The sequence below is a fragment of the Wickerhamomyces anomalus genome (genome assembly GCF_001661255.1).
Source record: "Wickerhamomyces anomalus NRRL Y-366-8 unplaced genomic scaffold WICANscaffold_2, whole genome shotgun sequence".
Lineage (NCBI taxonomy): Eukaryota > Fungi > Ascomycota > Saccharomycetes > Phaffomycetales > Wickerhamomycetaceae > Hansenula > Hansenula anomala.
In genome coordinates this window covers 724,213-750,174 of record NW_017567111.1, presented here as the reverse complement: position 1 = coordinate 750,174, position 25,962 = coordinate 724,213, and the positions used below count along the sequence as shown (strand labels likewise).

The following is a 25,962-nucleotide window of genomic DNA, read 5'->3' as shown; positions in this document are numbered from 1 at the left end:
TGAACAAAATCAAATCATGAACTCCATCAAATCATCAATTATTAAAGTATCCAAAATGTCATCCGCTTCCCAAAGATTATCTCAACTAGGCAACCACCTCACTTCCAACAGAAAGGCCTCCTTGGCTCCTGAAAAACCTTACAAAATCACAGTTATCGGTTCTGGTAATTGGGGTACAACAATTGCAAAAGTTGTTGCTGAAAATGCTGCTCTAAGACCTCATTTATTCCAAAGAAGAGTTGATATGTGGGTCTTTGAAGAACAAGTTAATGGTCAGAATTTAACTGAAATTATAAATACAAACCATGAAAATGTTAAATACCTACCTGGTATCACACTACCTTCAAATTTAGTTGCAAATCCAGATTTGGTTAACGCTGCTGAAGGTGCTGATTTATTAATCTTTAACATTCCTCATCAATTCTTACCAAGAATCATCAAGACTCTACAAGGTGCCAATTTAAAACCTCACACTAGAGCCATTTCTTGTTTGAAAGGTTTAGAAGTCACTCCAGAAGGTTGTGAATTATTATCAACTTATATCACTGAACATTTAAAAGTCCATTGTGGTGCCCTATCTGGTGCTAACTTGGCTCCTGAAGTTGCAAAGGAAAAATGGTCAGAAACTACTGTTGCCTATACTATTCCAAATGATTTCCAAGGTCAAGGTAAAGATATTGATAGATTAGTCTTGAAAGCTGCCTTCCATAGACCTTATTTCCATGTCCGTGTCATTGAAGATGTCGTTGGTGTCTCTTTAGCTGGTGCATTGAAAAATGTTGTTGCCCTTGGTGTTGGGTTTGTTCATGGTGTTCAATGGGGTGATAACGCAGCTGCTGCTATTCAAAGATTTGGTTTAAATGAAACTATTAAATTTGCTGAAATCTTTTTCCCAGGTGAAACTAATTCAGATACTTTTACTAAAGAATCTGCTGGTGTTGCTGATTTAATTACAACTTGTGCAGGTGGTCGTAACGTTAGAGTTGCTAAACATATGGCCATTACTGGTAAATCTGCTCAAGAAGTTGAAAAAGAATTATTAAATGGTCAATCTGCTCAAGGTGTCATTACTGCTAAAGAAGTTCATGAATTGTTGGATAATAAAGGTTTAACTAAAGAGTTTCCATTATTTGAAGCTATTTATCAAATTGTTTATGGTACTGAATCAATTGAAAGATTACCTGAATTGATTGAAGAAAATGAAGATTTAGAAGATTAGATGAGAAGAGAATAGAAGAGATAAATATATATCAGGCATATACACAATAGCATAGAGTTATACAAATTGATTTTGAATAATTTTAGAAGATACATTTGGTTTCAGTTTCAATTTAAAAATAAAAAGATATCTACAGCTAGAGTCTAGTTGTTCATTTTGGGTTTATATTCAGTTATAATTAGGTTTAATTTATAATGTTTTTTGGTTTAAAAGGGTTGTAGAGTTTCGTTTATCTGGTCGTCAGATGGTAACATCAGTCAGTAGAAGAACCAAGGGAAAACGAGAAACGCTAAAACCAATAAAGCTAATGAAACAATTTTATCCCAAATACACTTCACATTAGAACAACCATCATCTGACTCATTTTATTACAAATTTTAGCTAATTAATTCAATTAATTCATTTAATTCAAATTATGGCTATAGTAATTACATAATCAACAGGGTCACACCCGAGCAATTCGCGAATTCATTTCAAAAAAACACCAAAAACTTGAACGAAATTGTTATAATCAAACCATTAAAACTTCAATTAATTAAAAGTATTAATATTCAAATAATGCTCAGATTAGGCATAAAATCCACGATCCAAAGATCAATCCAGATCTCAAGAACTTCAACTTCATTCATCTCTTCCACTACTCGTTCTTTTAAAACTTCATCATCTCAATTACAACAATCCTCAACAACTACACCTTCAATCAATCCAAAAGATTTATCATGGACAGATTTCTTCAAATTACGTAAAGAACAAAGAAATATCAACATTGGTTCCTCTGTGATCACTGCTTTAATCGGATCCACTGCTTCATGGGGTTATATATCAAATATAGAGATTGATCCAACTCAATTAATCTTTGGGTTTGATCCATTTATGATTTTCTTTGCAGGTTTTTTAGCAACAACAGGTGTTGGTTATTTATTTGGTCCATTATTAGGTTCAATAATCTTTAAAACTAAAAATTCTAAAAAATTACCATTGTTCAATGCTAAAAATAAAATCTTCTTATCAAAAATTTATAAACATAGAGTTGATCCAAGTTTCCAATCTTTTTCAAATCCTGTTCCAGATTATTATGGTGAGAAAATCAATAGCATAAAGCAATATAAACAATGGTTGAGAGATAATAATGCCTACAAAAGAAAAACAAAAGAATTCTTATAATGACCCCTTTAATATATCTGTACATAACTCAATAAATAAAATCCCATTCAATACCAGTAACTTGATGTAATCTCTCCAAGATATCCTCCACTGGTGTAAACAACCCAAACTGTTTCATCTCTCCATCATAAGAATGCAACATACCTAATACTCCTAACCCCGTTTCATTTGATAAATTATTCAAGATTAATGCTCCAGAATCTCCACCATTGGCAAAATTTGGTTCAGGTGATGATAATATAAATTCACTAGTTTGTAAAGATCCATCAAGCCAATAAATCATCTTTATCCCATTGATCTCACCAGTGGTGTATTTAGTATTTGCACCAATTTTGAAAACTTTATTATGTTTATTAAAATCACTTGTTGGTATTGTTTTCTTTATGTATAAATTCTTAAATTTTAATGATGGGTTGAAAATATCAACACCTTCACCTAGGAAATTTTCACATTTAACACCATTATTGACTTTAACTATTGCAATATCACTGATTTTATTTTTGATTAATACTCGTTCACCCCAAACAACTTGTCCTAAATTCAATTCATAACCATCACTCTTGATCAATTCTTCATTATAAGATTCATACTCAATAGAGTTTTTAACATATTTATCACGTTCATCCCTCAAAGCACTCTTGTACGCATTTATCAACACACTTGATGGAACACTCACATTAGGATAATCTTGATTTTCACTCAACAATACATGGGCACACGTTATTGCGAATTTTGAACCTTTATATTTCATTAATGAAGGATCCGTTGTTGGTTTGAAGATTGGTTGTATAAACCCACCAAGTGTACCACTTGTCTTAATACCAGATTCTGAACTTATTGAAATTGAAATCTCTGGTTTTTTCTTATTAGGGATCTTGAAAGGTGGTGAAAATTTGGTCTTTGTTGCACATGTTTTGATGAAATCCTTTTTAACGAAAAAATGAACATCTGGAAACGTTTGAAATAATGCATTTATTATATCATAATGTTCAGTTTGAGGATCTGGGAATCCAAACATTATTGACAAGACTGATGAATTTTGGGTTAGACCTCTCATTATTGGTGCAATGAATGAACCTTGTTGATCTGATATTAATGTTGAGTTTGAATTCGAAATTAATTCGATTATACGTTCGATTTTTTCCTTATTTGGGGCAATCATACCTTCTTCATCCTCAGATTCATTGTCTAATTCAATGGCAAAATTCTTCATGAATGGTATTGTTTCATTAACATTATAACTAAATTTGAAATTCAATCTTGTTAAAAATTCTTTTAATGATTTTATTAATAAATTTTTAGAATTTTCATAAACTTCAAATCTTAAATAATTATCATAAAATTGTAATGCAATCTTGATAATACTTCTTATATGTTCATTACTTTGAATAGTTATTGAACCAGCAACACTATTACTAAGTGGCACAGTATCATCCAAAAATTCAATGAACAAAATACTAGCTTTTGAAACATTCAATACACTTTGATTCAACTGATCAATCAACCCCAACAAATTCTCATTCAAATAACTCAACTCCTTTTCCACAACTTCAATACCACCAGAAACATATTGTCCACTTAAATTAGAACTACTACCACCACCACCTCCTCCAACACTCTGTGCATTGACACCACCTCCCTGTTGTTCAATATCACTTCTTCTTCTTCTACCAAACGAACTTGACCCAACTGCAGAAGGCGAAGTGGAATGGATAGATGTCGACGTACCAACACGGCTTAGTTCATTATACCGATCAGCACTCAGCACTCTTAAAGGCTTCCCTATATTATCAATACGTAGGCTATTTTGCTGTTTAGCATTACCACCTCCACTGGCAAAAGAACCTGTACTTGTTGGGTTTGTGGAGAATGTGTTGAAAGTGTTTCTATCCCTCGAGAATAAGGAGGATCTGTTATAACTGGATGGTAATAACGATTCAACAGGGTCGTTTTCCTCCTCAGAGGAAGATCTTGTAGATTCTGGGATTATTTGTTCATTTGACTCTGGTTGGGTAGCTTCTTGTTGTTGTTGTTCCTCGTTATTGTTACTGGACATTTCTGGAGTCCGTTCTGATGGCTCCTTCTTCTTGAAACTGAATATTCTCTTCATGGCTCCTCCCTCTTTATTTATATGTCACTCCCAAACGGAATTCTGGTACAATTTCCAATTTGCAATGGGTATTAATTGTTTTTTATCTTTTATCAGACGGCATAATTCGAGTTCGCGAAAAGGCCGTTCTCGAGGGAAAAATCGTTACGGGCAGAAACGGTATAGCGATAGCCAAAAGAAAGAAAAGAAAAGTTGATTTTGAATAGCTTTTTTTTATATAGAAACTGCTAAATATCATGCTTTGTTTTGGTTTTAGTATTGTATTGTATAGTATCTTCTTCTTCTTAGTTGACTGAAGCATTGGCTGCTGCAACTTGTGTCTTCACCTTGACAGGCTCACCAGTGATTAAATGCTTGGATTTGTTTTTAGCATCCTCTCTCTCTCCCAATTGACTAGTACCTCTTTCCTTATAAGTACTCACTGCAGGAATATCCGCTTTCAATCTTTCAACTAGTGTAGTATATGCTCTTGGTTCTAATTTGATCAATGTATGTAATGGGATTGACATCCATGGACTCTCCTCTTGTGGGACATTCATGAAATAAGCATAAATACATCTTAGTACTGCTTGATGTGTGATAATCAAAATGTTTTCTTGACGTTCCAATTCCATAATAATAGGCTCTAATCTTATAACAACATCTCTATAAGATTCACCACCTCTATAACGATATTCATATTTATTTTCATCACGCTCTTTGAAATCTTGTGGGAATTGACGTTCAATTTCTTCATAAGTTAATCCATCACATGCACCAGCATCTAATTCATCCAAGGCCTTCCATTGTAATTGATTATATGGTAAATGTTGTGCAGTTTGTTGAGTTCTTTTCAAAGTTGAAGTCCATACTGTTAATTTCTTATGATCTTCACCAGCCAATTGTTTAACCAATTCTGGTAGTTTTTGAGCATATTTAAATCCACGTTCACTTAAATCTGCATCTCCACCAATTTTACCCTCCAGATTATACATTGATTCACCATGTCTTGAAAGATAAATACACCTTGGTTTAATATGAAGATTCATAACATAATAAACAATTCGACTCTCAAGGTAAGTTTCAATCTTATTCACTATAACTTGTTGACTAACATTAATCAATTTAACAAATGTTAAATCTTTACTAACAACCTCATCTAAAGGTTCATAAACATCTTCATATTTTGAAATTCTCTTCATAAAATCTTTAGCAGCAACATCAGGATCTTGACCAGCATAATCAGGTGAAGTAGTTTTAACATCTAGGACATTTTTTTTAATGATTTTTTCATCATTACACCAACTTTCTAAAAACATTGGTTCAATTGAATTTTCTCTACAAAGTCTCAGTATCCAATCTCTTCTCTCCTTTGTTGAGTTTGTAGCATCCAATATGGCAACAACACCTTGCTCTTCATTAAACCAAGTCATCATATCTTTAACAGCATGTAGTGCAGCTTCTTGTCTAATCTTCATCCCTGCTTCGTTATGGGAATCAAAGAATTCAGCATCCGGATGTTCCTCAGTTTGACGACGATAACTACCAACGTTAAATGATTTAGCCTTGATTGAAAGCCATGACGAATATCTGACAACTGTTTAAAGTTAGTTTTGGTATTGAATGAACCAATATGTCGTACTCACTTTTCTGAGAAATGAAGGATTTGCCTCTGGCTGGTAAACCAACCATCACAACACATATCCTAATGTTTTGAACCTATAAAAATCAGCTTGTTAGTGATTCATATAATCTAGCAATCCAATTTTATACCTCATAATCAAAGAAAACTCATCAAGATCTTTTACAAACTCGACCCCCTTTGACCATGGATATATAGCAAGGTCATCAACTTACGTGTGACACGGTGTACACAGGCATTTTCACACTTTTCCAATACGTATTCCACTCTGACGAATCCGAATAAACAACTTATAACCGTATCCAATAAGCAGCCAATTGCTCAATTCCTGGAAACTCGTCTGATGTTTTCGTTAAAGACAAAATTAAAACAAATTCAAAAACTTCAATTCGACGCTTTTTTCTTTTGTGAAAAAATTCCCCAGAATTTGGGAACGGGGACACACGCGTATAAACTACAATTAAAAAAATTTCTAATCCGGGTATTTATTTTACCACGTTATCAATTGGAATCTCTCGTCAATCTCCTTTTGCGATTCAATATATTCCAACGTTCTTTGAAAATGCTTCTTTGGGTTCTCATTGATCTGTCCATTTTCATTAGTCACGGATGATTCTAAATTGGTTTGAATCAATTCAATCAATCCATTTATATACTTGATGGTGATTGATTCATTCCCGTGAATGAAATAATACAAGCATCTGTTCAGGATCTCAACAAACAGTTCAATGGACACGGAGGAATCCATACACGCATCAGCAACACGTAATGATCTTTGAAGACATTCTAAAACTCTTTTCCCATCTCTATAAAATTCACTAACACCTTCTTCTTCGCCCAATGCAGGTATTTCAACACCCCACCAAAGATGCGAGGATAAATAAACAGAACGACATTGATCAGGTTTTTTCAATAGTTTTGAACCATGTAGTGCAGTCTTGGTGATTAAAGTATCATAGTTTTCTCTAGAGAAATTTCTGCATTGTTGTAAAACACCAGCAATGGAGACAATACTTTGGAACTGTAATCTTGAATCACTTATGGCTTCTTCATATATTGTGAAAGCTTGTGCAAAGAATTCATAAGCAATTTCTTCAGCTTGAACTTGGTCTGCAATTGATGCACTTGCTAAATATAATTTAAAACTTTGATCATTCAATCCAATTCTGTATAAATCATTGATAACACGTGAAATGAATTTGAATAAACTATTTTGATTTTCTTTTAATTTGTTCTTTCTAATTAATTTTAAAGTATTGAAAAATAATGCAGGATAAGTATGTTTAATATTTCCTTTACTTAATGCTCCTTTAGCATTTGCTAATAATTTAGCATGAATGGTTGTATCTTTATTACCAATCAAATGAATAATTTTGGCCAATTTTTCTTGTTCAGTTATAAATTCAACAGATTCTTCAGTAGTTTTCTCTTTATTTTCAATCAAGACTCTTAATAATTTGAAACTTCCATCAACATGCTCAATTTTTTTCAATCTAATACCAGCATTTAAAATTTTGTTTAAAATTTCCAAACTAACAATTTTTTGAATCTTTATAGGCTCTGAATCTAATAAATCACCAAAATTCTTTAATTTAAGAATATCTAATAAATTATCATAATTGTTTATTGGTGCTAATAATAAACTTTTAAAATTTTGATCTGTTTCAAGTTCTTGTGATGATGATGTTGATAATTCTTTAATCTTATCAATGGCAAATTTGAAAATCAAGTCAATGTTTCCATAATTTGTTGGATAATATGTAAGTGTTAATCTTGAAACAGATTCTAATAATCCACTGATTTCTTCAATTGATAATTCTCTAGATTGTTCCAATTGATTAACATAATACCAAAAAGTTTCAAAAAGATTTATTTTTTTCTCTTCTTTTGGTACCTCAGATGTTTCTTGTTTATCATTCTTCTCTTCAGTTTCCTTTATTGTTAATTTTTCTAAATCTGTTAAATCTTCACGTTTGGCAAAATCTGTTAATCTATCAATCAATGTAATTAAAACTTTTTTAATGGAAACATTTGGATTTAAATCTTTAATACAATTCAAGTATTCATCCAATGTGTATAGATGGAATTCATCAGGAAAGACTTGAATAACAACATCTAATAAATACTCTTGAGCCAATACATCTTTACATTGAACAATTTGTTCCAAAATAGCTGGCAAAACAGATGTTTTATAATCCTCTTTATCATTTTGTAATTGAGATAATCTAACCAAATTTGAACCCACTAGGATTTTCAATTCTTCTCTTTCTTTAACCCTTTTCAATCTTTCTTTTGATGGACCTTGATGTTGTAATCTAACCCATAATTTATTCATCTCTATGAAATTTGTAATGACAAATTGTATCGAATCTTGATTCTCAGGCAATAAACTTTTCGCTCTTTGAGATAAATAATATCTTAAAAACAACCCTCTGATTGGATATTGAACACCTCGACACATTTCAATCATATCCTTCATTATCTCCTTCACAGGAGCATCAGGAACAGACATATAAACAGTACCCACAGTGATCATCAAATATAATCTTGGGACAATATTACCAGCGTATTGGACCAATTCGTATAGATCAGCTAAATGATGATGCGGATGGTTATCCTTAAGGAAATTTGCCAATAAATTTAATGAATCGAAAACCATCATGTATAATTCATAGTATTGTTTTGGGGTCAATTGGGAAGTTCTCAGTTCTGTTAGGAATAAAGAGGCATGTTTCAAGGCATCCATTAGTTTGCCTCTGGTCTCTAAAGATCTCTTCATTTGAGCAGTCTCTTGCTTGATGACATTGATTGAGTCTTGTAACAGAGCATTCTGTTCCTCAGGGGTTATCGGTTCGCTCATTGTGTGGTTTTGGGGGATTGAGGTTGAATCAATATTGCAAAGCTTCTTAGAATTGATGATTGAGTAGATTGATTATTGGAAAGATAAAAGCAATTGGATAATATGATTTGATTGGAACTTAATGTTGTGTTTTGGTTTTTGGTGGCTACTTCGTTTGTTTTTTCGAATTCGAATTCGATTTTTTTATCAGTTCGCGAAAATTGGGTGACTGTCAAGAAGAAAAGTGTCAGTAAAAAGAGAAAGTGGTTGAGGCACGGGCAGAGGAGACTAGGCAGAAGCCAGGCAGAAGGACCCCAGGCAGAGGCTAGGCAGAGGCTAGGCAGAGAGCTAGGCAGAGCACCTCTCTTGGTACGGCCCGGGACAATCGCTTGCTTTTAAAATGGAGCCATGATCATATAACCAATTCAAAACTAATCCAACATTTCATAAAGGTTACAACCATTGGAAAGGACTTAAAGGCTAGTTGATCGGTATTTGCTGAATTGAATAGAGCTAGAACAATTTCATCCAAGTACATTATCTCAAACAAAGAGCTACTCTCTAAACTGCTCAAGTCTGGAGTAAACCATATACAGAGCATCGTTTAACAGAATCAATCATGTCCCAAAACAAGAACCAGGCTGTCCAACAAGACGGCTTATTATCTCCAAAGGACCCACTGCCAGTCACCACCTCGAGCCAGATAGAAAAAGGATGTGATCCTGCCAATGCCATCGCTGCTGCTACTGATAAGGATTCACCTGATGAGATCAAGAAGGAATTGGAAAGGTTTACATTCACTGAAGCAAATGATGACGATGAAGGTGATCAAGATGGGAAAAGTATCAAGACTGGTGAGAAAATCTTGGAAACTAGATCAAGTGGTGGTTCAACGCCGCATACCCCTGTTCCAAGGAAAAGATTCTCTATTGGGTCCAAATCTGTTATTCCTTCATTATTAAATGCTCAACTTCATAATTTAAAAGTTTTCGAACCTTATGATCATGAATTGACATCAACAACTGGCCAGGATAATAAAAACGAGATCAAGAGTTGTCTTGAACATGATTTGGCTAGAATATCCTCAGCATTGATGACTAAACGACAATTGGGTAAAATAGTTGGTGGGATTAGAGATATTGAAAGAACTTTAAATCATGTGAATATTCGTGCTAAAATTGTAAATATAATGATATTGACAAAGATTTATGATGAAGAACCTAATGAATGGGCAAAGACAGTTTCAAAATTTTTGTTGGATTATAATACTGAAATAAATATATATATTCAAGAAGAGTTGAAAACTAATGAATATTATCAATATCAAGAATTGATTAAATCAGATCCAACTTTTGAAGATAGAATACATTTTTGGTATGGTGATAAATGTGCTTATAGACCTGAAGTATTTGATTTGATTGTTACATTTGGAGGTGATGGTACTGTATTATATGCAAGTTGGTTATTTCAAACTATTATACCCCCAATATTACCATTTTGTTTAGGTAGTTTGGGTTTTTTAACAGAGTTTAAAGTGGAGGATCATGCAAAAATCTTGTCTGGTATCATTGAAGATGGGTATCAATGTTCAATTAGAATGAGATTTGAATGTACTATAATGAAATCAATAAATCCAGATGAATCAAATGATTTAAAGCAAGAAATTAGAACATTAAACTCAATCAAGAAAACTCATGAAATTTCAGAAACTTATTGTGTTTTCAATGAAGTTGTTGTTGATAGGGGTCCCAACGCCATAATGACCTCATTAGAAGTGTTTGGTGATAGAGAAGCAGTAACTACGGCTGAAGCTGATGGATTAATCATTTCCACACCAAGTGGGTCCACAGCTTATTCTCTAAGTGCAGGTGGATCTCTTGTACATCCAGAGATTCCAGGGATTTTAATATCACCAATTTGTCCACATACATTATCATTCAGACCATTGATCATTCCAGAATCCATAATCTTGAGAATAGGTGTTCCATATGATGCTCGCTCCACGGCATGGTGTTCATTTGACGGTAAGAATAGGGTCGAGTTGAATAAAGGTGATTTCATCACTGTTACGGCTAGTCGTTTCCCATTGCCATGTATAAAGAACTCTGCTACAAAGAATGGCTGGTTTGAAAGATTGAGTGAGACGTTGCATTGGAACGAGAGAAAGCGTCAAAAGCCATTGAAAATGAGAGAGGCACCTGATTTCGTATGAGCAATGGATAAAGAGATTTTTGTTTTCCCATTGTAGGCAGCTTTGTGTTTATATGACACAAAAACATTGAAAAAAAAACATCAAATCAAATCAAATCAAATCAAATCAAATCAAATCAAATCCATTAAAATTTCAATAATCAACACGGTCAACAAAGACGAGAGGATTCAATTGCTGGTGCTCAATTCGAGGTTTACTTGGTGGAAGAATGTCTGCCAATAGCATCATCCAGTTCTACCTGAACACGGCAAACACAACCGCCAACTCGTCCCAGCATGATTTATCAAAGGTCAAGCCTTCACAATTGCCAGCTTCTCCTGAAATGGCCACCACTCCAGCATCTTTACTCAAGACCAACAATAACAATATCATTTTCAAAAAGATTGAACAATTACCAACTCCAGCCGCTGAAAGTAATCTAAGTGTTTCTCCAGGTGAACAACAAGCTAAAACAGGTTCAGGTGTTCCTTCATTCTTTTCAATTCCTTTAAGATTCTTTGCCAGTAAAAAATCAACTCCAAAGTTGAGTGATGATGAACTTGATAAAGAAATTGATGATTTCAAAAAAGCATCTCCAATTGATGTTATTAAAGATTCTCCAACTGATATTTTTAGTGATCAAATTAATACTGGCGATGAAGTGAATCAAACAGATTCTGTGGAGAGAACTAATTCAAATATGTTGAAATCTGAAAATGATGGTACTGCAAGACAATCTGATCTTTTATCTGGAGATTATGACCCAATTTATGACACTTATATTACTTATATCAATCATACAACTCCTGAAGGTGATTTGATCTTGTGAGCGGAAACCCATTTGATAGGGCTCTAGATGATAATACTAACTTTTGAGCTTTAGAGGTGAAGAACCAAAACAAGATGTTGATGATGCTAATCCAATACCAAATAATGAGACTTTACAACCAGTTGCAAATCCACATAATGAGATAAAGCCAATATGTAAGTTGAAAATTGGAAATTAGATTTGAATCAAACAACTAACAATTAAAGACCAACCTGAATATGATGCATATGAAAGTAAGTTGATTGCTATCAATTATCAAAAGTCTCAAATCCTAACCCATTTTATAGATATTCAACTTGAATTTGGAATCTCCACCTTGAAAAGAATCAAAACTAGAACCAAGGAGATATTGAGACAAGTTTCTAGACATTACTCCAATGTCAGAGATAAATTATATGAAGACCATACACCAGCTGATAATAATGAAACTCCTTCACCACCTCAAATTGAACCTTCAACTTTTAGAAGTGAATTGAAAAGACGTCTTTCAAGTGTCTCCATTAGACGGTCAAGCCTTTCAATAAGACGTCATAATTCTGGACCTAAATGGAAATGGCCAAGAAGAAACAGTGAATCTAATCAATTGAACACAATACCATCCTCTGATAACAGTCCTTTGAAAACTGTATACAACACTTTTAGTCATAAGGGGGAACATTCAAAAAATCAAACTTTATCTGAGCTTTTCCAATCTGCTGATTTTGAAAGTAGATTGAATGAAGGGTCTGTTAGTGGGAGGAAATCATATCAAGAAGATGAAAACGTTGAAGATGAATATCACATCTCATATAGGGAAAATAATGAATTGAAGCCCACATGCTCCAACAACGGGCTCAACACTTTCCAAGAAAGACTTGTGCACTTCAAAGAGCAAACTCTCCAAAGATCAAAGTCATTCCAGACACTAGCCAAATATTTCACCCAAGAGCTGTGACTTTATAGAATGAAGATAAATTTTGTTTATGTCTCGACGTAGTCCATTTTCGCGAAATGTTGGTGTTGATGTTTTTTTCTATGGCAAAAAAAGCATCAAAGTGACAGGGAATTTTTATAGGGCAATTGTAAAGGTTTAATGAGCAATTAGAGCTCTAATTCATTATATTCAAGATATTTCACAATGAGTCTGAAAGAAAATGGACATCAGAACGTGACCAATGGCGAAGAAATAGACAACATAGAGCATAAACAGCAAGATATACAAGATATACCCAACGGTGATACCAAAGAGAATGGCCATGATAAACAAGATCACAATCAAGAGATAAGGAGTGTTGAAGAGAATGACAAAGAAGAAGAACAAGAAGAAGAAGAAGACGTGGAATCGGAGGAGGCATCATCAGAATCTGAAAGTTCAGAAGAGGAAGATGAAGAGGATGAAGACCCACCAATGTTGAAATACTCTAGATTAACTCAACTCCCCAAAACCTTCTTCAACAAAGAACTTGTATCCAATTGTCTTATCCATGAGAATGTGTTTGCATTTGGAACAGCCTCTGGGCTTCTATACCTCACCACACCAAACCTCAAAACAATAGGCACGATAAGGGCAAGAAAATCTCCAATATTATCAATCCATACAGATGGATCATTCATCGCTGCTGCTTCTATGGACGGTACGATTGTCATTGCATCAATTTCACAAATCAAGAACAATAACCAATCAAGCACGGTGGCATATGATATCAAGACGCCTATATATTCAGTTGTGTTGAATGGTCAATACAAAGATACGAAATCGTTCATATATGGGAATAAAGGCGGTCAGGTTATCTTGTCCCATACGAATTGGCTGGGGAATAGGACAGAAAGGGTCTTGGGCCAGGATAGTGGACCTATTGTTGGATTGACACTAGTGGAGGAAGTGTTGATATGGATGAGTGATGACGGTGTGACGATATTCAATTTACATAATGAAACTGTGTTGAAGACTTTGCAAAGACCTAAGGAATCACCACCTGCTGAGTTGATATGGCCCAAGGTGAATTATCAAGAACATGATAGATTGTTGATTGGTTGGGTTAATCATGTTTGGTGTTTAAAGGTTACACCATCTGAAAAGAATAAAGGGAATGAGAATTTTAGGTTATCATCTGCAATGTCGTCGTTTAATAGGCCTAGTTCTGAAGCGTCAGTTGTTGTGGAATTTGAGTATAGTATAGATGGATTAATTGCAGGTATTGGATCTTTTAAAGATGATTCATTGATGATCTTGTCAATATCAGAGGAGGATAAATTAAATTCACCACCAGAATTAAGAATTATCAATTCAATAACTCATGAGGAAACTTCCACAGATACGATTGTTTTGAAAGGTTACGAAAATTTAAGAATCAATGATTTCCATCTTGGTCAATACATTGGTGCTCAACGGTCGAAATTTTTCATCATAAGTGCAACTGATGGTATTATTGCTGAAGAGTTTGATCTTTTAGGGAGATTTAATTGGTTTGTTGAACGTGAACGGTTTTTAGAAGCTTGGGAAATGAGTGAACATTTGATTGCCAAGGAGGAAAGATGTAATGTTGGTATTAGACAAGTTCAGGTTTATTTAGATGATGATAATTGGGATCAGGCTTCTAAATTTTTAAAACAGGTTTTGAAATTTGATGGGGATGATGATAACGATGAAACTTTTAGGTCTTATGTATTGGAGAAATGGGAACAATGGTCATGGATTTTCATTCATAGTAAGAAAATTGAGAAATTAGCTTCAATTTTACCAATTGAAGATGAAGGATTACCAAAAGAATTATACAATAAATGTTTGGAAAGTTTTTTACAAAATGATGATGATATCATATATGATTTTTTAAATTCATGGGATTATCGATTATATGATTATCAACATATTGAAACATTAATTGAAAATAAATTAGAAGTTGAACCAAATTTATCAAATTTAAGAAGATCTTTAGCAGAGTTATATTTGAAAACTAATGAACCTTCATTATCAGTGAACCATTTCATTAAATTAAAAGATCCAAACACAATTGATTTATTATCTAAGCACCATCTAGTTGCTAAATTTATTGATTTTTTACCTGAAATAATCCGTTTCCAAATTGGTGAAAATGATTTACAAAATGCACCAGCCACTATCTTGGGAGAGAAACTATCACATATTATTGAGATTTTGGTTGAGAATAGACATGAAGTGTTACCATCACAAATTGTTCCATTAATGAATTCAAATGGTTTAAACATTATAACTTTTTTATATTTACAAAATGTTTCCAAAATTGATCCATTTGCAGTGGAATCATATGAAACTGAAATGGTTGAATTATATTCACAATTTGATAGATCTCAACTCTTAACATATTTGAAAAAGAAACAACATTACAACATTGATAAAGTTATGGAGATTATGCAAAGGGAAAATTTTAATCAAGAATTGGTTTATTTGTTAGGGAAAGTTGGTAGAGCCAAAGAGGCAATGTATTTGATAATAAACAAGATGGATGATCCAAAACAAGCTATTGAGTTTGCCACTGAACAAAAGAATCCAGAATTATGGGAGATTTTCCTTGAATATGGTATAACAAAACCAAATTTTATAAAAGTATTGATTGAATATACTGGGGTTTTATTTGATGCACAAATCCTCAAAAAAATCCCTGAAAGAGTGGAAATTGAAGGATTGAAAGATTCTTTGATTAGGATAACTATGGATAATGAATTGATTTTATCTATACAAGAAAATATTTTGAAGATATTGGAGAATGAAGCTATTAAAGTTAGTGATGAATTGAATGAATTGAGAATAAGGGGCAAAATGGTTAATGAATTGGAGATTTTCCAAAAGCATACAGAAGTGGAATTATTGCATAATGGTGAATTAAAACCAGTAGAGTAGAAATAGATGAGATTTTTAATCAACAAATTGTAGAAATTTTGATACTTTTTCGAATGTGTCAAATCTCCAAAAAAAAATGTTGAAAAAAAAAAATTTCAACCATGAACCATAAACAATTGATCCATAATCACACCAAAAAAAACCATGAATAAACACCCCAGACAAGTCCCTTTCAGATCTCAAAAAGACATCCACTTTCTGAAAACCCAACTATTCGCCCCAGAATCCACTTTATCCACCCAAACTCGAGCAATCCAGCGAATCCTAACACTTGAAACCAAGACCAAATTACCACACACTTTACTATCAACAGCATATCTATTTCAAATACATCATGAATTTCAATCCAACCCCACAGCCTCCACAGTATTACAACTAAGTGCCACGATGACCTTGATTAGGTTTGTCAATGGATTGTTGGATCCTTCTCAACAATCCCAATTTGCAATCCCGTTGAATTTGTTGGCAAAGAAGATTGGATTGCCTAGTTGGTTTGTTGAATTGAGACACGCTGGTACTCATGAAGGGTTGCCCAGTTTGGAGATGTTGGAGATTGGTGTGTTGGGTGCTTTGGATTGGTTGAAGGTGAATTATTGGGAGAAGATAAAGAGTGAAGAGGAAGAGGAGGAAGAGGAGGAGGACGTTGATGATGAGGATTGGAAAGATGTGTTGAGGAAGTATAGAAGAATAAGAAGGGTTGATATTAATAAGTTTATCAAGTTTGGTGATTCTAGTGAGGAAGGGAAAGAGTATTGGAAAGTTGTCAAGGTTTTAGAGAGTGGTGTTTTAAAGAATGAATTTTATAAAGTGTTGATGTTTAAAAAATGTATTATTAATGAAAAGTATAAATGGGAACAAGTTAGATTACTTTATGAACCTTTATTTTTATATTTGATAAAAAGTCAAGAGTCTTTTGTTTTGAAAATTTTGGATAAATTGATGTTTAAAGTTTATGAAGATGAAAATAAGTTGGTTAGTGTTGATGAAGAAGAAGTTTACAATGGGAAAGAGATTCAACAAGTTAAATCATGGTGTTTATGGATTTTGGAAAAGATCAATAATAACGAGGATAATATAATTGGTAAAATGGTTGAAGTTTTAAGTAAGACAAATCAATCATTTAGTATTGAAATGTTGGAAAGATTAAAATTAAAGAATGTTGAAGTGGACAAGATTAATTTGAAAATCAATACAATTCAATCAAATTTAAAAGAAAAGAACAATATTACACCAAGTAAAAGAAAAGAAGATGATGATTTGGACATTTTTCAAGATTTAGAAAATTTAAAGAAAAGAGTTAAATTAAACAAATCCACAAATTTACCAATAAAGATATTTGAACCACATTCAAATTGGATACCAAAACCATTTGGAGTTTTATAATCTACAATAAATGTAATCAAATAATTCATGTATTTTTTAAATCTAAAAAATTCTCTCAAAATTTTGTATTTCAATCAGACATCCAAGGAAGTACATTAACGGTCACTGGCATACTAAGATGGGTTCTTGTACGTATGCTACCGTGGAAACTGCGAATGTTATGGATAGTTTCATCATCTTGAAATAACATGAAAAAAATTCAGAGAATTATAAAACTAGATCTCAAACCAATCACTATTCTTTTCGAAGATGTTAGTTTCAAATGACTTTAAAGCATAAAAAACACACCATTTCATTCATTCCAAAAGATCAGAGGTGTCAATACTGGCAAGTATAAGTCTGTTTAAACAACACATAAAGTGTTTTGAATATTAAACTGACAAGTTAGTATCCCAATTCGTCATAGTCGAAATCGGACTGGGAAAGAAGTGAGACAACGTTATCATCAGGAGGTAAAAAATGGATGGATATGAATGAGAAATGGTGGTATTCTGATTGGTAACATACGGTTTTAACATGATTTAGATTGAATTGAAAGATCTATAGTTTGATGAGATGAAAAGAAGTTTGAATTGAATTAGGAAAAAAATTTTCATAGGGAGCCTTTTTATAATTTTTTTTCGCCGGGTAAACTCATCGCAAAACGAATTTAGGGCATAAAAGATTTGAATTAAATGAATTAAATAGTTTTAATAGTTTTAATTAAATTAATTAGTTTCAGTTTATTCGCTTCACCATGTCCAGAGCAATCACCATCGACAGAGAACTCTCGAGGAAACACCACAACGGAGTCAATTCCACATTGTTAATCGAGAAAATCATTAGGGAACGAGTATTTGATTCATTATATTGGAAACAGTATTGTTTTAATGTGAATGCAGCCAGTTTAATGGATAGAGCCATTGAGATTGGATGTGTAGGGAACCAAGAAACTGGGGGGAGACCATTCCCCTTCATGTGCTTATTAGTGAAATTGATTCAATTGATGCCTGATCGATCAATTGTGGAATTTTATGTTGAACAAGAGAGATTTAAATATTTGAAAATGCTTGGATTGGTTTATATAAGGCTGGTTTATAAAGATAGAAAGAGATTACAAAAAGAGTTGAATGATTATAGGAAAGTTAGAGTGTTTGAGAATGGTGGGTTCAAGTTGAGCCATGTTGATGAGATAGTTGATAGATTGATTAATGATGATATGTTTATTGGATTGAATTTGCCTTATATGAAGGATGAAGGTGAGAGTGGGAGTGGGAGTGAAAGTGATGACGATGATGATGAAAGTGATGAATAAATCAAGTAATGATAACCATTTGTAGTACTACACTTTTTTCTCTATTTCATATCATACACTAATATACAATTTCATAAACAGCACATAAACATAGCCCAAATGGTGACTCTATAGCCCTCTTTTAACTCTTTTAACACCACCTCTATTTGAATCCTCAACTTTTCTCTTTTTACTTGAAGAAGATGATGTGGTTAAATTACTCTCAGTTAACAATAAATCCAAATTTAAAGAATCTGGTAATATGACATCCCTAATCATATTCCCTCTGATGTTTATATAGTCTAATAGTTGAGGATCTCTGTTTTTAATAACCATTTTAATTTTCTTTAAGATGATATTCATATTTGGAGATACAGATATTATGGTACCTTGGATTATTGTTTGGTTTTTCAATTCGATTTGGACTGTTTCATTATTGAGTTTCATCAAGAAGCGGACTAGTTTCATTGTGAGTGAACAATCTTTTGGTTACTTAAAATGCTTTATTTTCGTAATGTTTTTGCAGTTGTTTTAATTTTAATTTTGGTGTTTTCGGTTTTTTTTCAATTTCGCGAATTTTCATGGAAAACATCATCACCGGGTAAACCCGAAGAGAGTTATCGCGAAAAAAAAATGTTCAAAATTTGAAAAAGGTGGAAAAAATTTGGATTTGGATTTGGATTTGCTTTTTGGATTTGAATCAATTGCAAAATGACTTCGATTAAAGTGACCAGTAGAAGTAAGAATATCAAGTCTGGTGAATTCAGCACTTCTTCTTATAAAGATTTTGTCTCTCAATTATCAAAACATTCAAGGTTAAATAGTAATAGATTAAGAATCACCAATCTAGACAAGAAACCAATTAATGACGATTCAATTTTGAATGAATCAGAAGTTTATGTTAAAGATTTAGGTCCTCAAATCGGATGGAGAACTGTTTATTTGATTGAATATTTAGGTCCAATCTTGATTCATTTCCTTGTTTATCAATTGGCATCTAAACCTAAGGATTATGAATTGATTTACTATATGAATTTGATTCATTATGGTAAAAGAGAAGTTGAAAATGTCTTTGTTCATAGATTTAGTAATTCTACTATGCCATTGTTTAACTTGTTTAAGAATAGTGGACATTATTGGGTTTTAGGTGGTTCATTATCATTAATGTACTTGGGAGGGTTTGGTAATTTACCAATCTCATTAAATTTGAATAAAGATTACTTGTTTTATATCTGGTGTGGATGTGAATTCTTCAATGCAATTTCACATATTCAATTGAGATTATTGGGAGATAAGACAGTTAGAAAAGGTAAAGCTAGAGAAGTGCCAAGTGGAGGGTTATTTGAATTGTTTATCAGTCCTAATTACACTATGGAGATTTATGGATGGATCATTGTGTTTTTGTTGAATCCTAATGTGTTTACGTTGGTGTTTTTATTGGTTGGAGCTACCCAGATGTATTTCTGGAGCATCAAGAAGCAGGAGAAGTATGGAACAAAGAGGGCTTTTTTGGTTCCATTTGTGTTTTGATGTAATCAATATATCAATATAATCAATCAATATCATATCAATTATCTATATCACATCAATTCATCTGTATCATCACTTCTTGTCAAATTCTCAGCCCATAATCCAAATGACGTAATGATCTAAATCTTAAAATTTCGATGAATTTCTAAAAACATGTGTGCTGACATAAGCAATGACGTAAGTTTAGCCTGTGGATTACGTCAGCAGCAATGTTTTTCCCAGTATATAAACCATCAACGAATCCCTTTTTCGTTTCAGAGAAGAAATTTTAGAGACCAAATTGCAAAAAAACATGTCTGATTCTCCAAAGGCAAATATCCACAAATCAACATCTTTCCTTAATAACGATGGGATAGATCAACTAAAACCAATGGCCAGAACGAAAAGAGTCTCGTCTCTTTCCCTATCTGATCAATGGTCTGGTACTGGCTTGTCCAAGCTATCCTCTGCTAAAAATTCACACAAGGATTTGACTCAATTATCTTCTCATAGATCAAACACAAGTTTAAACAGATCAAGACGTGGCTCTTCAGCAATCAGACACAAGAAGACTGTCATTGATCATCAACGTGTCGCTTCTTATGCTTTTGCCTTTGATATCGATGGTGTTATTGTTCGTGGTCCTGAAACTATACCTGAAGCTAGAGATGCCTTGAAGATGTTGAATGGTGAAAATAAATACAACATTAAAGTGCCATATATCTTTATCACAAATGGTGGTGGTCGTTCTGAAGCTGCTAGATGTAAGGATTTATCTACGAGATTGGGTGTTGAAGTTACCGAAGATCAAGTGATTCAAGGTCATACCCCAATGAAGGATTTAGTTGATGTTTATAAAAATGTCCTTGTTGTTGGTGGGGTTGGTGACACTTGTAGAAAAGTTGCTGAAGGTTATGGGTTTGAAAATGTTTATATCCCATTAGATGTTATGAAGTGGAATCCTTCAGTGTCTCCTTATTATAAATTGACTGAAGAAGATTTGGCTATAACAAAAGATTGTGATTTTAGTAAAACACCAATTGATGCAATCATGGTGTTTGCCGATTCAAGAAATTGGGCTGCTGATCAACAAATCATTTTGGAATTGTTGATGTCTAAAAAAGGTACAATGGGGACAATTTCTAAAACTTTTGATGAAGGTCCACCAATTTATTTTGCTCATTCTGATTTTGTCTGGGCTACTGATTATAAATTATCAAGATATGGTATGGGTGCCTTGCAAGTTTCCATTGCTGCTTTATATCAAGAACATACTGGTAAAGAATTGAAGGTTACAAGATTTGGTAAACCTCAACGTGGTACTTTCCGTTATGCCAACAAAGTTTTAGGTCAATGGAGAAAGGATGTTTTAGATGAACATTTGGAAAAAGTTGAACCAGCCACTGAAGAGGATGCTAATGCTGCTGTTTTCGATTCAGAAGATGAAGAGAGTGATTCAGAAGATGATGATGATGAACCATTAACTGTTCAAAAATTATCTCAATTGACTCTTGATTTACCACCTGCTTCTACTGTTTATTTCGTTGGTGATACTCCAGAATCTGATATTAGATTTGCTAATTCTCATGATACTTCATGGCATTCAATTTTGGTTAAAACTGGTGTTTATCAAGAGGGGACAACTCCAAAATATAAACCAAAACATACTTGTGAAAATGTCTTGGAGGCTGTTAAATATGCTATTGAAAGAGAACATCAATTGGAATTGAAGGAGTGGAATGCAGGTGCTGTTGATGTTCCTGTTGTTTTAAATGAAACTGTTCAAACTAATGAATCTAGTGATAAAAAAGATGATAAAGAAGAGGATCATAAACCAAAGGCAACATTTGGTTTATAGTTAGGAAACACTTGATGTGTTTTTTAAATTTGCTGCATTTTAAAGAAAAAAAAAGAAGAATATTATTATTGTGTTAGAAATTTGTTCATTTCTGAGATTTATCTCAAATCCCTTTTATTATACATCTTGTCGTTGATTGTTGATTAAAATTAGAAAAATAGAAAATAATATGACAGGTGAAGTTTTGATACATCAAGATGATTGTAGTTGTTACGCTTTTGAATTCTGGCTGGACTCATGGCGATATATACAACAGATATCACAACAGATATCACAACAGAGGTGAACACAATACCCACTCCTTTGTTACAGCTCATGCACATTAGCGCTTATAACGCCTCATTCCTTAAAATCACTTTTAATGTTTATCCTGTGCTTGCTGTAGCCTGTGGATAATTGTTCATCTCATCAACCTGTAATCAAATGTACGATCTAATGATCTGGGGTACATATACAAACCTACAGTTACACATCCTTACACAAAGGTACTAAATAATTCAATGTCAAGGTCTCTGTACCAAGGATATTGGGTACTATCTAGAGAACATTTTGGTGCTTTTGATTGTTGTTCTTGGTTATAAGTACCTGAGCTGATTAGTACCGTAATTGATGGTGTTTGTCCTTGGACCCTGAACATGAACGGCTGAGCAATTTCTAATACAGTAGCTTATAGAGTAGTTTAAGTAGAGTCATTTGAGCATATTTAGGTATTGAATTATAGTCTTGAGCGACTCAACTATCCTTATTGTACTCAACTCGTTTTATCTTTAGTGAAAATTGAACTTGAATATTCAAATGCCACTGTACTCAAAGAACATCGAATGGCTTTTGAAGTATAACGTCTAGTATCCAAAAATTATGAAAACTCACGATACATTGCAATATCTTCAATTCAGTACTTATGCCTTTAAATCAACATTGATAATTACATTGCTGCTCTAAATTGACTCTCTTGACATGAGCATTAATGTTCTGATGTTCTCAACTAAAATTCTCGTCGATCTCCATAATTCGATTATAAATACTTTGCAATATTGCCCATGTCCTTTACAATCCCTATATATTTTTATAAATGTACCCATTAACCTTTTCAAGTTGAGTATTTACGTACCCGTTTCTTGTATATGAGTTTTATCACTAAATTCTCTATATTTGGTTGAGATCTTCCACTAAATGTTCAAAAAACACTTCAGTTATCCATGGTTCTGTGTGGACTTGTTAAGTCGAAACTCCAGTTCTTCATTAATATTGGCTCTCTTTGATTGGTTTAAAGCCTTTTTAGGGCATATTAATAAAGAAATCATTACACCCTATAGATAGCATTTTTTACTTTGTGAAGCTTTGTAAAAGAGTTTCCAGGTTATGAGTGTTTATTTATATACATAATTTTTCCATATCAAGTTGTAGTTCGTTATACTAAATCTTAGCCAACAATTGTATTCCTCATGATAATGTATCCAGGTACTGATAATACAACTATCTGACATTAACCACGGACCTTTGTTGAGAAGATTGGTGACTGCAAAACGCATTCGCGGTATTTGAGAATTTTTCGTTTGGTACATTTCTGTTGGAAAAAATTAAAAAAGGTTCAAAATTTAAAATGAATCATAAACAAATTATTGGAATTATTTAATCCAAATGGCAGCCTTTTAAATGTATATCGTCGGGTTCGTTAGCAAATCCCACTTAGTCACCAGACGTGATCCTTAGTTAGTTGAAAGCATTCAAATATACTGATGTTGCCGAATCCGGATGAAAATGGGTTGTGAAGAACTCCCCATTTGTGACATCTTCAATTTCAATCCATCAGCAAATGACAACCTAGGATGGTAGAATGCCAATGCATAGTGGATTATCCCGGTATTTCCAGTGATGAATGTGACCAATACAGCTTTTAAAATCAATATATATTGTCAATTTCTACTTTGTGAGACTTTGCAAAAAGGTTTCCAAGTATCTGATGATGGTTTATTTATATTATCCAATTAACTACATTACGTTTGTAGCTTGGAATTAATCATGTCTCCGAATTTCTAACTGTCAAGTCATATAGAGGCCTTCTCTCATGAACAACCAGTACTCTAATCTACTGACACTAGTCGAAAGACCTTCAACAGGCCGCTTGAATACGAATTCGCGGCTTGAATTGGAAGTAGAGAAAAATTTCATCTCTCGAGAGGGCCCTGACACTTGAGTAAATGAAAGAGTATGCACTAGCCTATTTAAGTGTTTCGTAACTACTCTTTTATTTTGGGCAAACTTTTAGGAGATTTAATTTATGGGTTGGCTAGAAAAAAGATTCAATGCTGGAACACTTTCATACTTGAGCTGATACGTGAGTTGCATTATATTAAACACAGTCCAGGAATCTTCATCCTACAGACTGTGTTGATTTCAATTGATGATTTCACAAATTACTAACACTAAGACAAGCTAATTTTCTACGTGAATCGACGTGTTTCAACGTATTTACAGTACAATCTTCAAATGTATCTTATTTTGAATAATTGATCATCTTGTTCCCTTTTAAGAGGATGTATGAGATTGATTACTGGATGAATAAGTCATTTTATAGAAGATTAAATGTATTTGTCATTTTCCATCTTACAGGGCCATTAATTTGTAGAAACTTCTTTTAATTGATAAGAATATACTAGCTTGGTTCGACAACTTCTACGTATAACAAGAACAAATGAAAAAGAATTCTTTGAAAGAAAATTAACTGAAGGTTTCTGAACACCATTCATGTTGCTTATATTATTAGGTACATAACTTAACACTTCAGCAACAATGAACTAGGTTTGAACACCTCCTTATAACTATCAATAATTGACCAATGAAAATGATCAAACAGTGCTAAGATACTGGATAAACAGCTCTCTAGACCATCTGATATTAATAATCCATAGTCAAGAATTGAAGTTTAATCATATTGTGAACGTGACACAAGGCACTAAGTTGAAAGATATGTTGATGACATATGGCTCGAAGCCTTGTGATAATCCATAGATATCTTTAGCCGTTGAATTAACAATTGGGTTAATTACTCGGCCCATTTATATTTTCTTCAAGGCTATTCGCGAATGGATTCTTCATTATCGCTTCTCTAATTTGTAATCCGTTGCTAGATGGTTAATGAAGAAATGAATACAATTTCTATTGATTCCCATGATTTTTTTAACCACACTATATTACACACCTTTCCAATGCTTTAAATCTATAAACTTTCCAAAAGTGTATGGTAGTAGTGTCCCATACCAGTTCTTGTATACTTAAGACGTTACCCCGTCCCTATCTCATGGCTAATTAATTATTATATCATGATGTTTTAATTTCTTTCAATCTCAATCTGGTTCATGACTGTATGCAACAGATAAGAACTAACCTTGAAAGATTCGTATCGAATTACTGGAGTGTATGTTTCGTTGTAATTCTTTCCTATGAGAGTTTTGCATGTACCCCTTTGCTACTAGCCTGGCCTTGTTTCCACTGTTATGATTCCAGTCCTATACTCATCTGTGGTTGATTAAATTAAATCAAATGTTAACCCGATAGTATTATGGATCTGAGCAATATCAATATTAAAGAAGATTAAGTTTGTGCTTTTTTACCATTCAAGGTGGGAATCCAATTAGTCTGTCTTAATACTATACTGTTTTTGAATTTTAACATTGTAGTTGGTATACAATATCTGATCCTTAGCACATTGAACAAGTGATACTGGTTTTCGAGAAGCTTTTATTAAACCCATGACTATATCTGCCATCGTATAGAGTTTTGATAAATCGATGATAGTCATTGTTGAGTTGTAGTGATGTCCCAAACCAGGTCTTTTGGTTCCCTACTGATGTTTGAAAAAATTCAGTTATCATCCAACTTCTATTCTACTGCAGTTCAGTTCCTTAGAAAGAAGCTCATCTCATCTGCTATTGATATTTTAAGTATTTTGTATATGATTTCAAATTTGAAAAGGTTTCTATTGGCATCTAATAGATCAGATTGCAGGTTGAAACTTGAAACTCAAAAAAAATAAAAAAAAAGGTTGGTTTTGGATTCTCATTAACAGTCAACGCAAAACTTTTCAAGTTCGTGACATGAACGATTTTA

General features: G+C 33.2%; 13 protein-coding genes across 13 annotated transcripts; 9 read left to right on the top strand and 4 right to left on the bottom strand.

Moving 5' to 3' along the window:
* The first annotated feature begins 21 nt into the window (after nt 1-21).
* Nucleotides 22-1,253, top strand: WICANDRAFT_90121 (glycerol-3-phosphate dehydrogenase family protein). Its single transcript, XM_019186211.1, has one exon. It carries the CDS (start codon nt 56-58, stop codon nt 1,217-1,219), a length of 1,164 nt encoding a protein of 387 aa, XP_019040071.1. The 5' UTR covers nt 22-55; the 3' UTR covers nt 1,220-1,253.
* A 680-nt stretch (nt 1,254-1,933) lies between these two features.
* PAM17 (Pam17p) lies at nt 1,934-2,383 on the top strand (the record flags this gene model as incomplete). The annotated part of the gene is made up of 1 exon (XM_019180582.2): nt 1,934-2,383. A coding segment is annotated over one exon (450 nt), but the record flags the coding sequence as incomplete, so codon positions are not given.
* A 28-nt stretch (nt 2,384-2,411) lies between these two features.
* SSY5 (Ssy5p) lies at nt 2,412-4,439 on the bottom strand (the record flags this gene model as incomplete). Its single annotated transcript, XM_019181605.1, has 2 exons — nt 2,412-4,041; nt 4,108-4,439. The coding sequence occupies 2 exons, from the start codon at nt 4,437-4,439 to the stop codon at nt 2,412-2,414; spliced, it is 1,962 nt and encodes a 653-aa protein (XP_019040069.1).
* Nucleotides 4,440-4,777: 338 nt separating this feature from the next.
* Nucleotides 4,778-6,353, bottom strand: FBP26 (fructose-2,6-bisphosphatase; the record flags this gene model as incomplete). Its single annotated transcript, XM_019181510.1, has 3 exons — nt 4,778-6,069; nt 6,119-6,191; nt 6,330-6,353. The coding sequence occupies 3 exons, from the start codon at nt 6,351-6,353 to the stop codon at nt 4,778-4,780; spliced, it is 1,389 nt and encodes a 462-aa protein (XP_019040068.1).
* A 251-nt stretch (nt 6,354-6,604) lies between these two features.
* Nucleotides 6,605-8,974, bottom strand: VPS35 (retromer subunit VPS35; the record flags this gene model as incomplete). Its single annotated transcript, XM_019181478.1, has 2 exons — nt 6,605-8,019; nt 8,086-8,974. The coding sequence occupies 2 exons, from the start codon at nt 8,972-8,974 to the stop codon at nt 6,605-6,607; spliced, it is 2,304 nt and encodes a 767-aa protein (XP_019040067.1).
* A 1,072-nt stretch (nt 8,975-10,046) lies between these two features.
* On the top strand, nt 10,047-11,165 carry WICANDRAFT_83175 (uncharacterized protein; the record flags this gene model as incomplete). The annotated part of the gene is made up of 1 exon (XM_019185503.1): nt 10,047-11,165. The coding sequence occupies one exon, from the start codon at nt 10,047-10,049 to the stop codon at nt 11,163-11,165; it is 1,119 nt and encodes a 372-aa protein (XP_019040066.1).
* Nucleotides 11,166-11,373: 208 nt separating this feature from the next.
* Nucleotides 11,374-12,907, top strand: WICANDRAFT_77530 (uncharacterized protein; the record flags this gene model as incomplete). Its single annotated transcript, XM_019184567.1, has 4 exons — nt 11,374-11,969; nt 12,028-12,128; nt 12,180-12,206; nt 12,261-12,907. The coding sequence occupies 4 exons, from the start codon at nt 11,374-11,376 to the stop codon at nt 12,905-12,907; spliced, it is 1,371 nt and encodes a 456-aa protein (XP_019040065.1).
* A 183-nt stretch (nt 12,908-13,090) lies between these two features.
* Nucleotides 13,091-15,829, top strand: VPS41 (Vps41p; the record flags this gene model as incomplete). Its single annotated transcript, XM_019185502.1, has 2 exons — nt 13,091-13,187; nt 13,251-15,829. The coding sequence occupies 2 exons, from the start codon at nt 13,091-13,093 to the stop codon at nt 15,827-15,829; spliced, it is 2,676 nt and encodes an 891-aa protein (XP_019040064.1).
* Nucleotides 15,830-15,973: 144 nt separating this feature from the next.
* Nucleotides 15,974-17,212, top strand: LAS1 (rRNA-processing protein LAS1; the record flags this gene model as incomplete). Its single annotated transcript, XM_019185501.1, has 1 exon — nt 15,974-17,212. The coding sequence occupies one exon, from the start codon at nt 15,974-15,976 to the stop codon at nt 17,210-17,212; it is 1,239 nt and encodes a 412-aa protein (XP_019040063.1).
* A 784-nt stretch (nt 17,213-17,996) lies between these two features.
* On the top strand, nt 17,997-18,434 carry PRP38 (U4/U6-U5 snRNP complex subunit PRP38; the record flags this gene model as incomplete). The annotated part of the gene is made up of 1 exon (XM_019181049.1): nt 17,997-18,434. A coding segment is annotated over one exon (438 nt), but the record flags the coding sequence as incomplete, so codon positions are not given.
* A 180-nt stretch (nt 18,435-18,614) lies between these two features.
* SMD1 (mRNA splicing protein SMD1) lies at nt 18,615-18,953 on the bottom strand (the record flags this gene model as incomplete). The annotated part of the gene is made up of 1 exon (XM_019181552.1): nt 18,615-18,953. The coding sequence occupies one exon, from the start codon at nt 18,951-18,953 to the stop codon at nt 18,615-18,617; it is 339 nt and encodes a 112-aa protein (XP_019040061.1).
* A 144-nt stretch (nt 18,954-19,097) lies between these two features.
* TSC13 (trans-2-enoyl-CoA reductase (NADPH) TSC13) lies at nt 19,098-20,015 on the top strand (the record flags this gene model as incomplete). Its single annotated transcript, XM_019182674.1, has 1 exon — nt 19,098-20,015. Exon 1 carries the CDS (start codon nt 19,197-19,199, stop codon nt 20,013-20,015), a length of 819 nt encoding a protein of 272 aa, XP_019040060.1. The 5' UTR covers nt 19,098-19,196.
* Nucleotides 20,016-20,289: 274 nt separating this feature from the next.
* WICANDRAFT_51625 (uncharacterized protein) lies at nt 20,290-21,852 on the top strand (the record flags this gene model as incomplete). Its single annotated transcript, XM_019182673.1, has 1 exon — nt 20,290-21,852. Exon 1 carries the CDS (start codon nt 20,308-20,310, stop codon nt 21,850-21,852), a length of 1,545 nt encoding a protein of 514 aa, XP_019040059.1. The 5' UTR covers nt 20,290-20,307.
* Between the last annotated feature and the right edge of the window lie 4,110 nt (nt 21,853-25,962).

Coding starts and splice junctions, on each gene's coding strand:
- WICANDRAFT_90121 (XM_019186211.1), top strand. CDS start 56: ATGTCATCCGCTTCCCAAAGATTATCTCAACTAGGCAACCACCTCACT.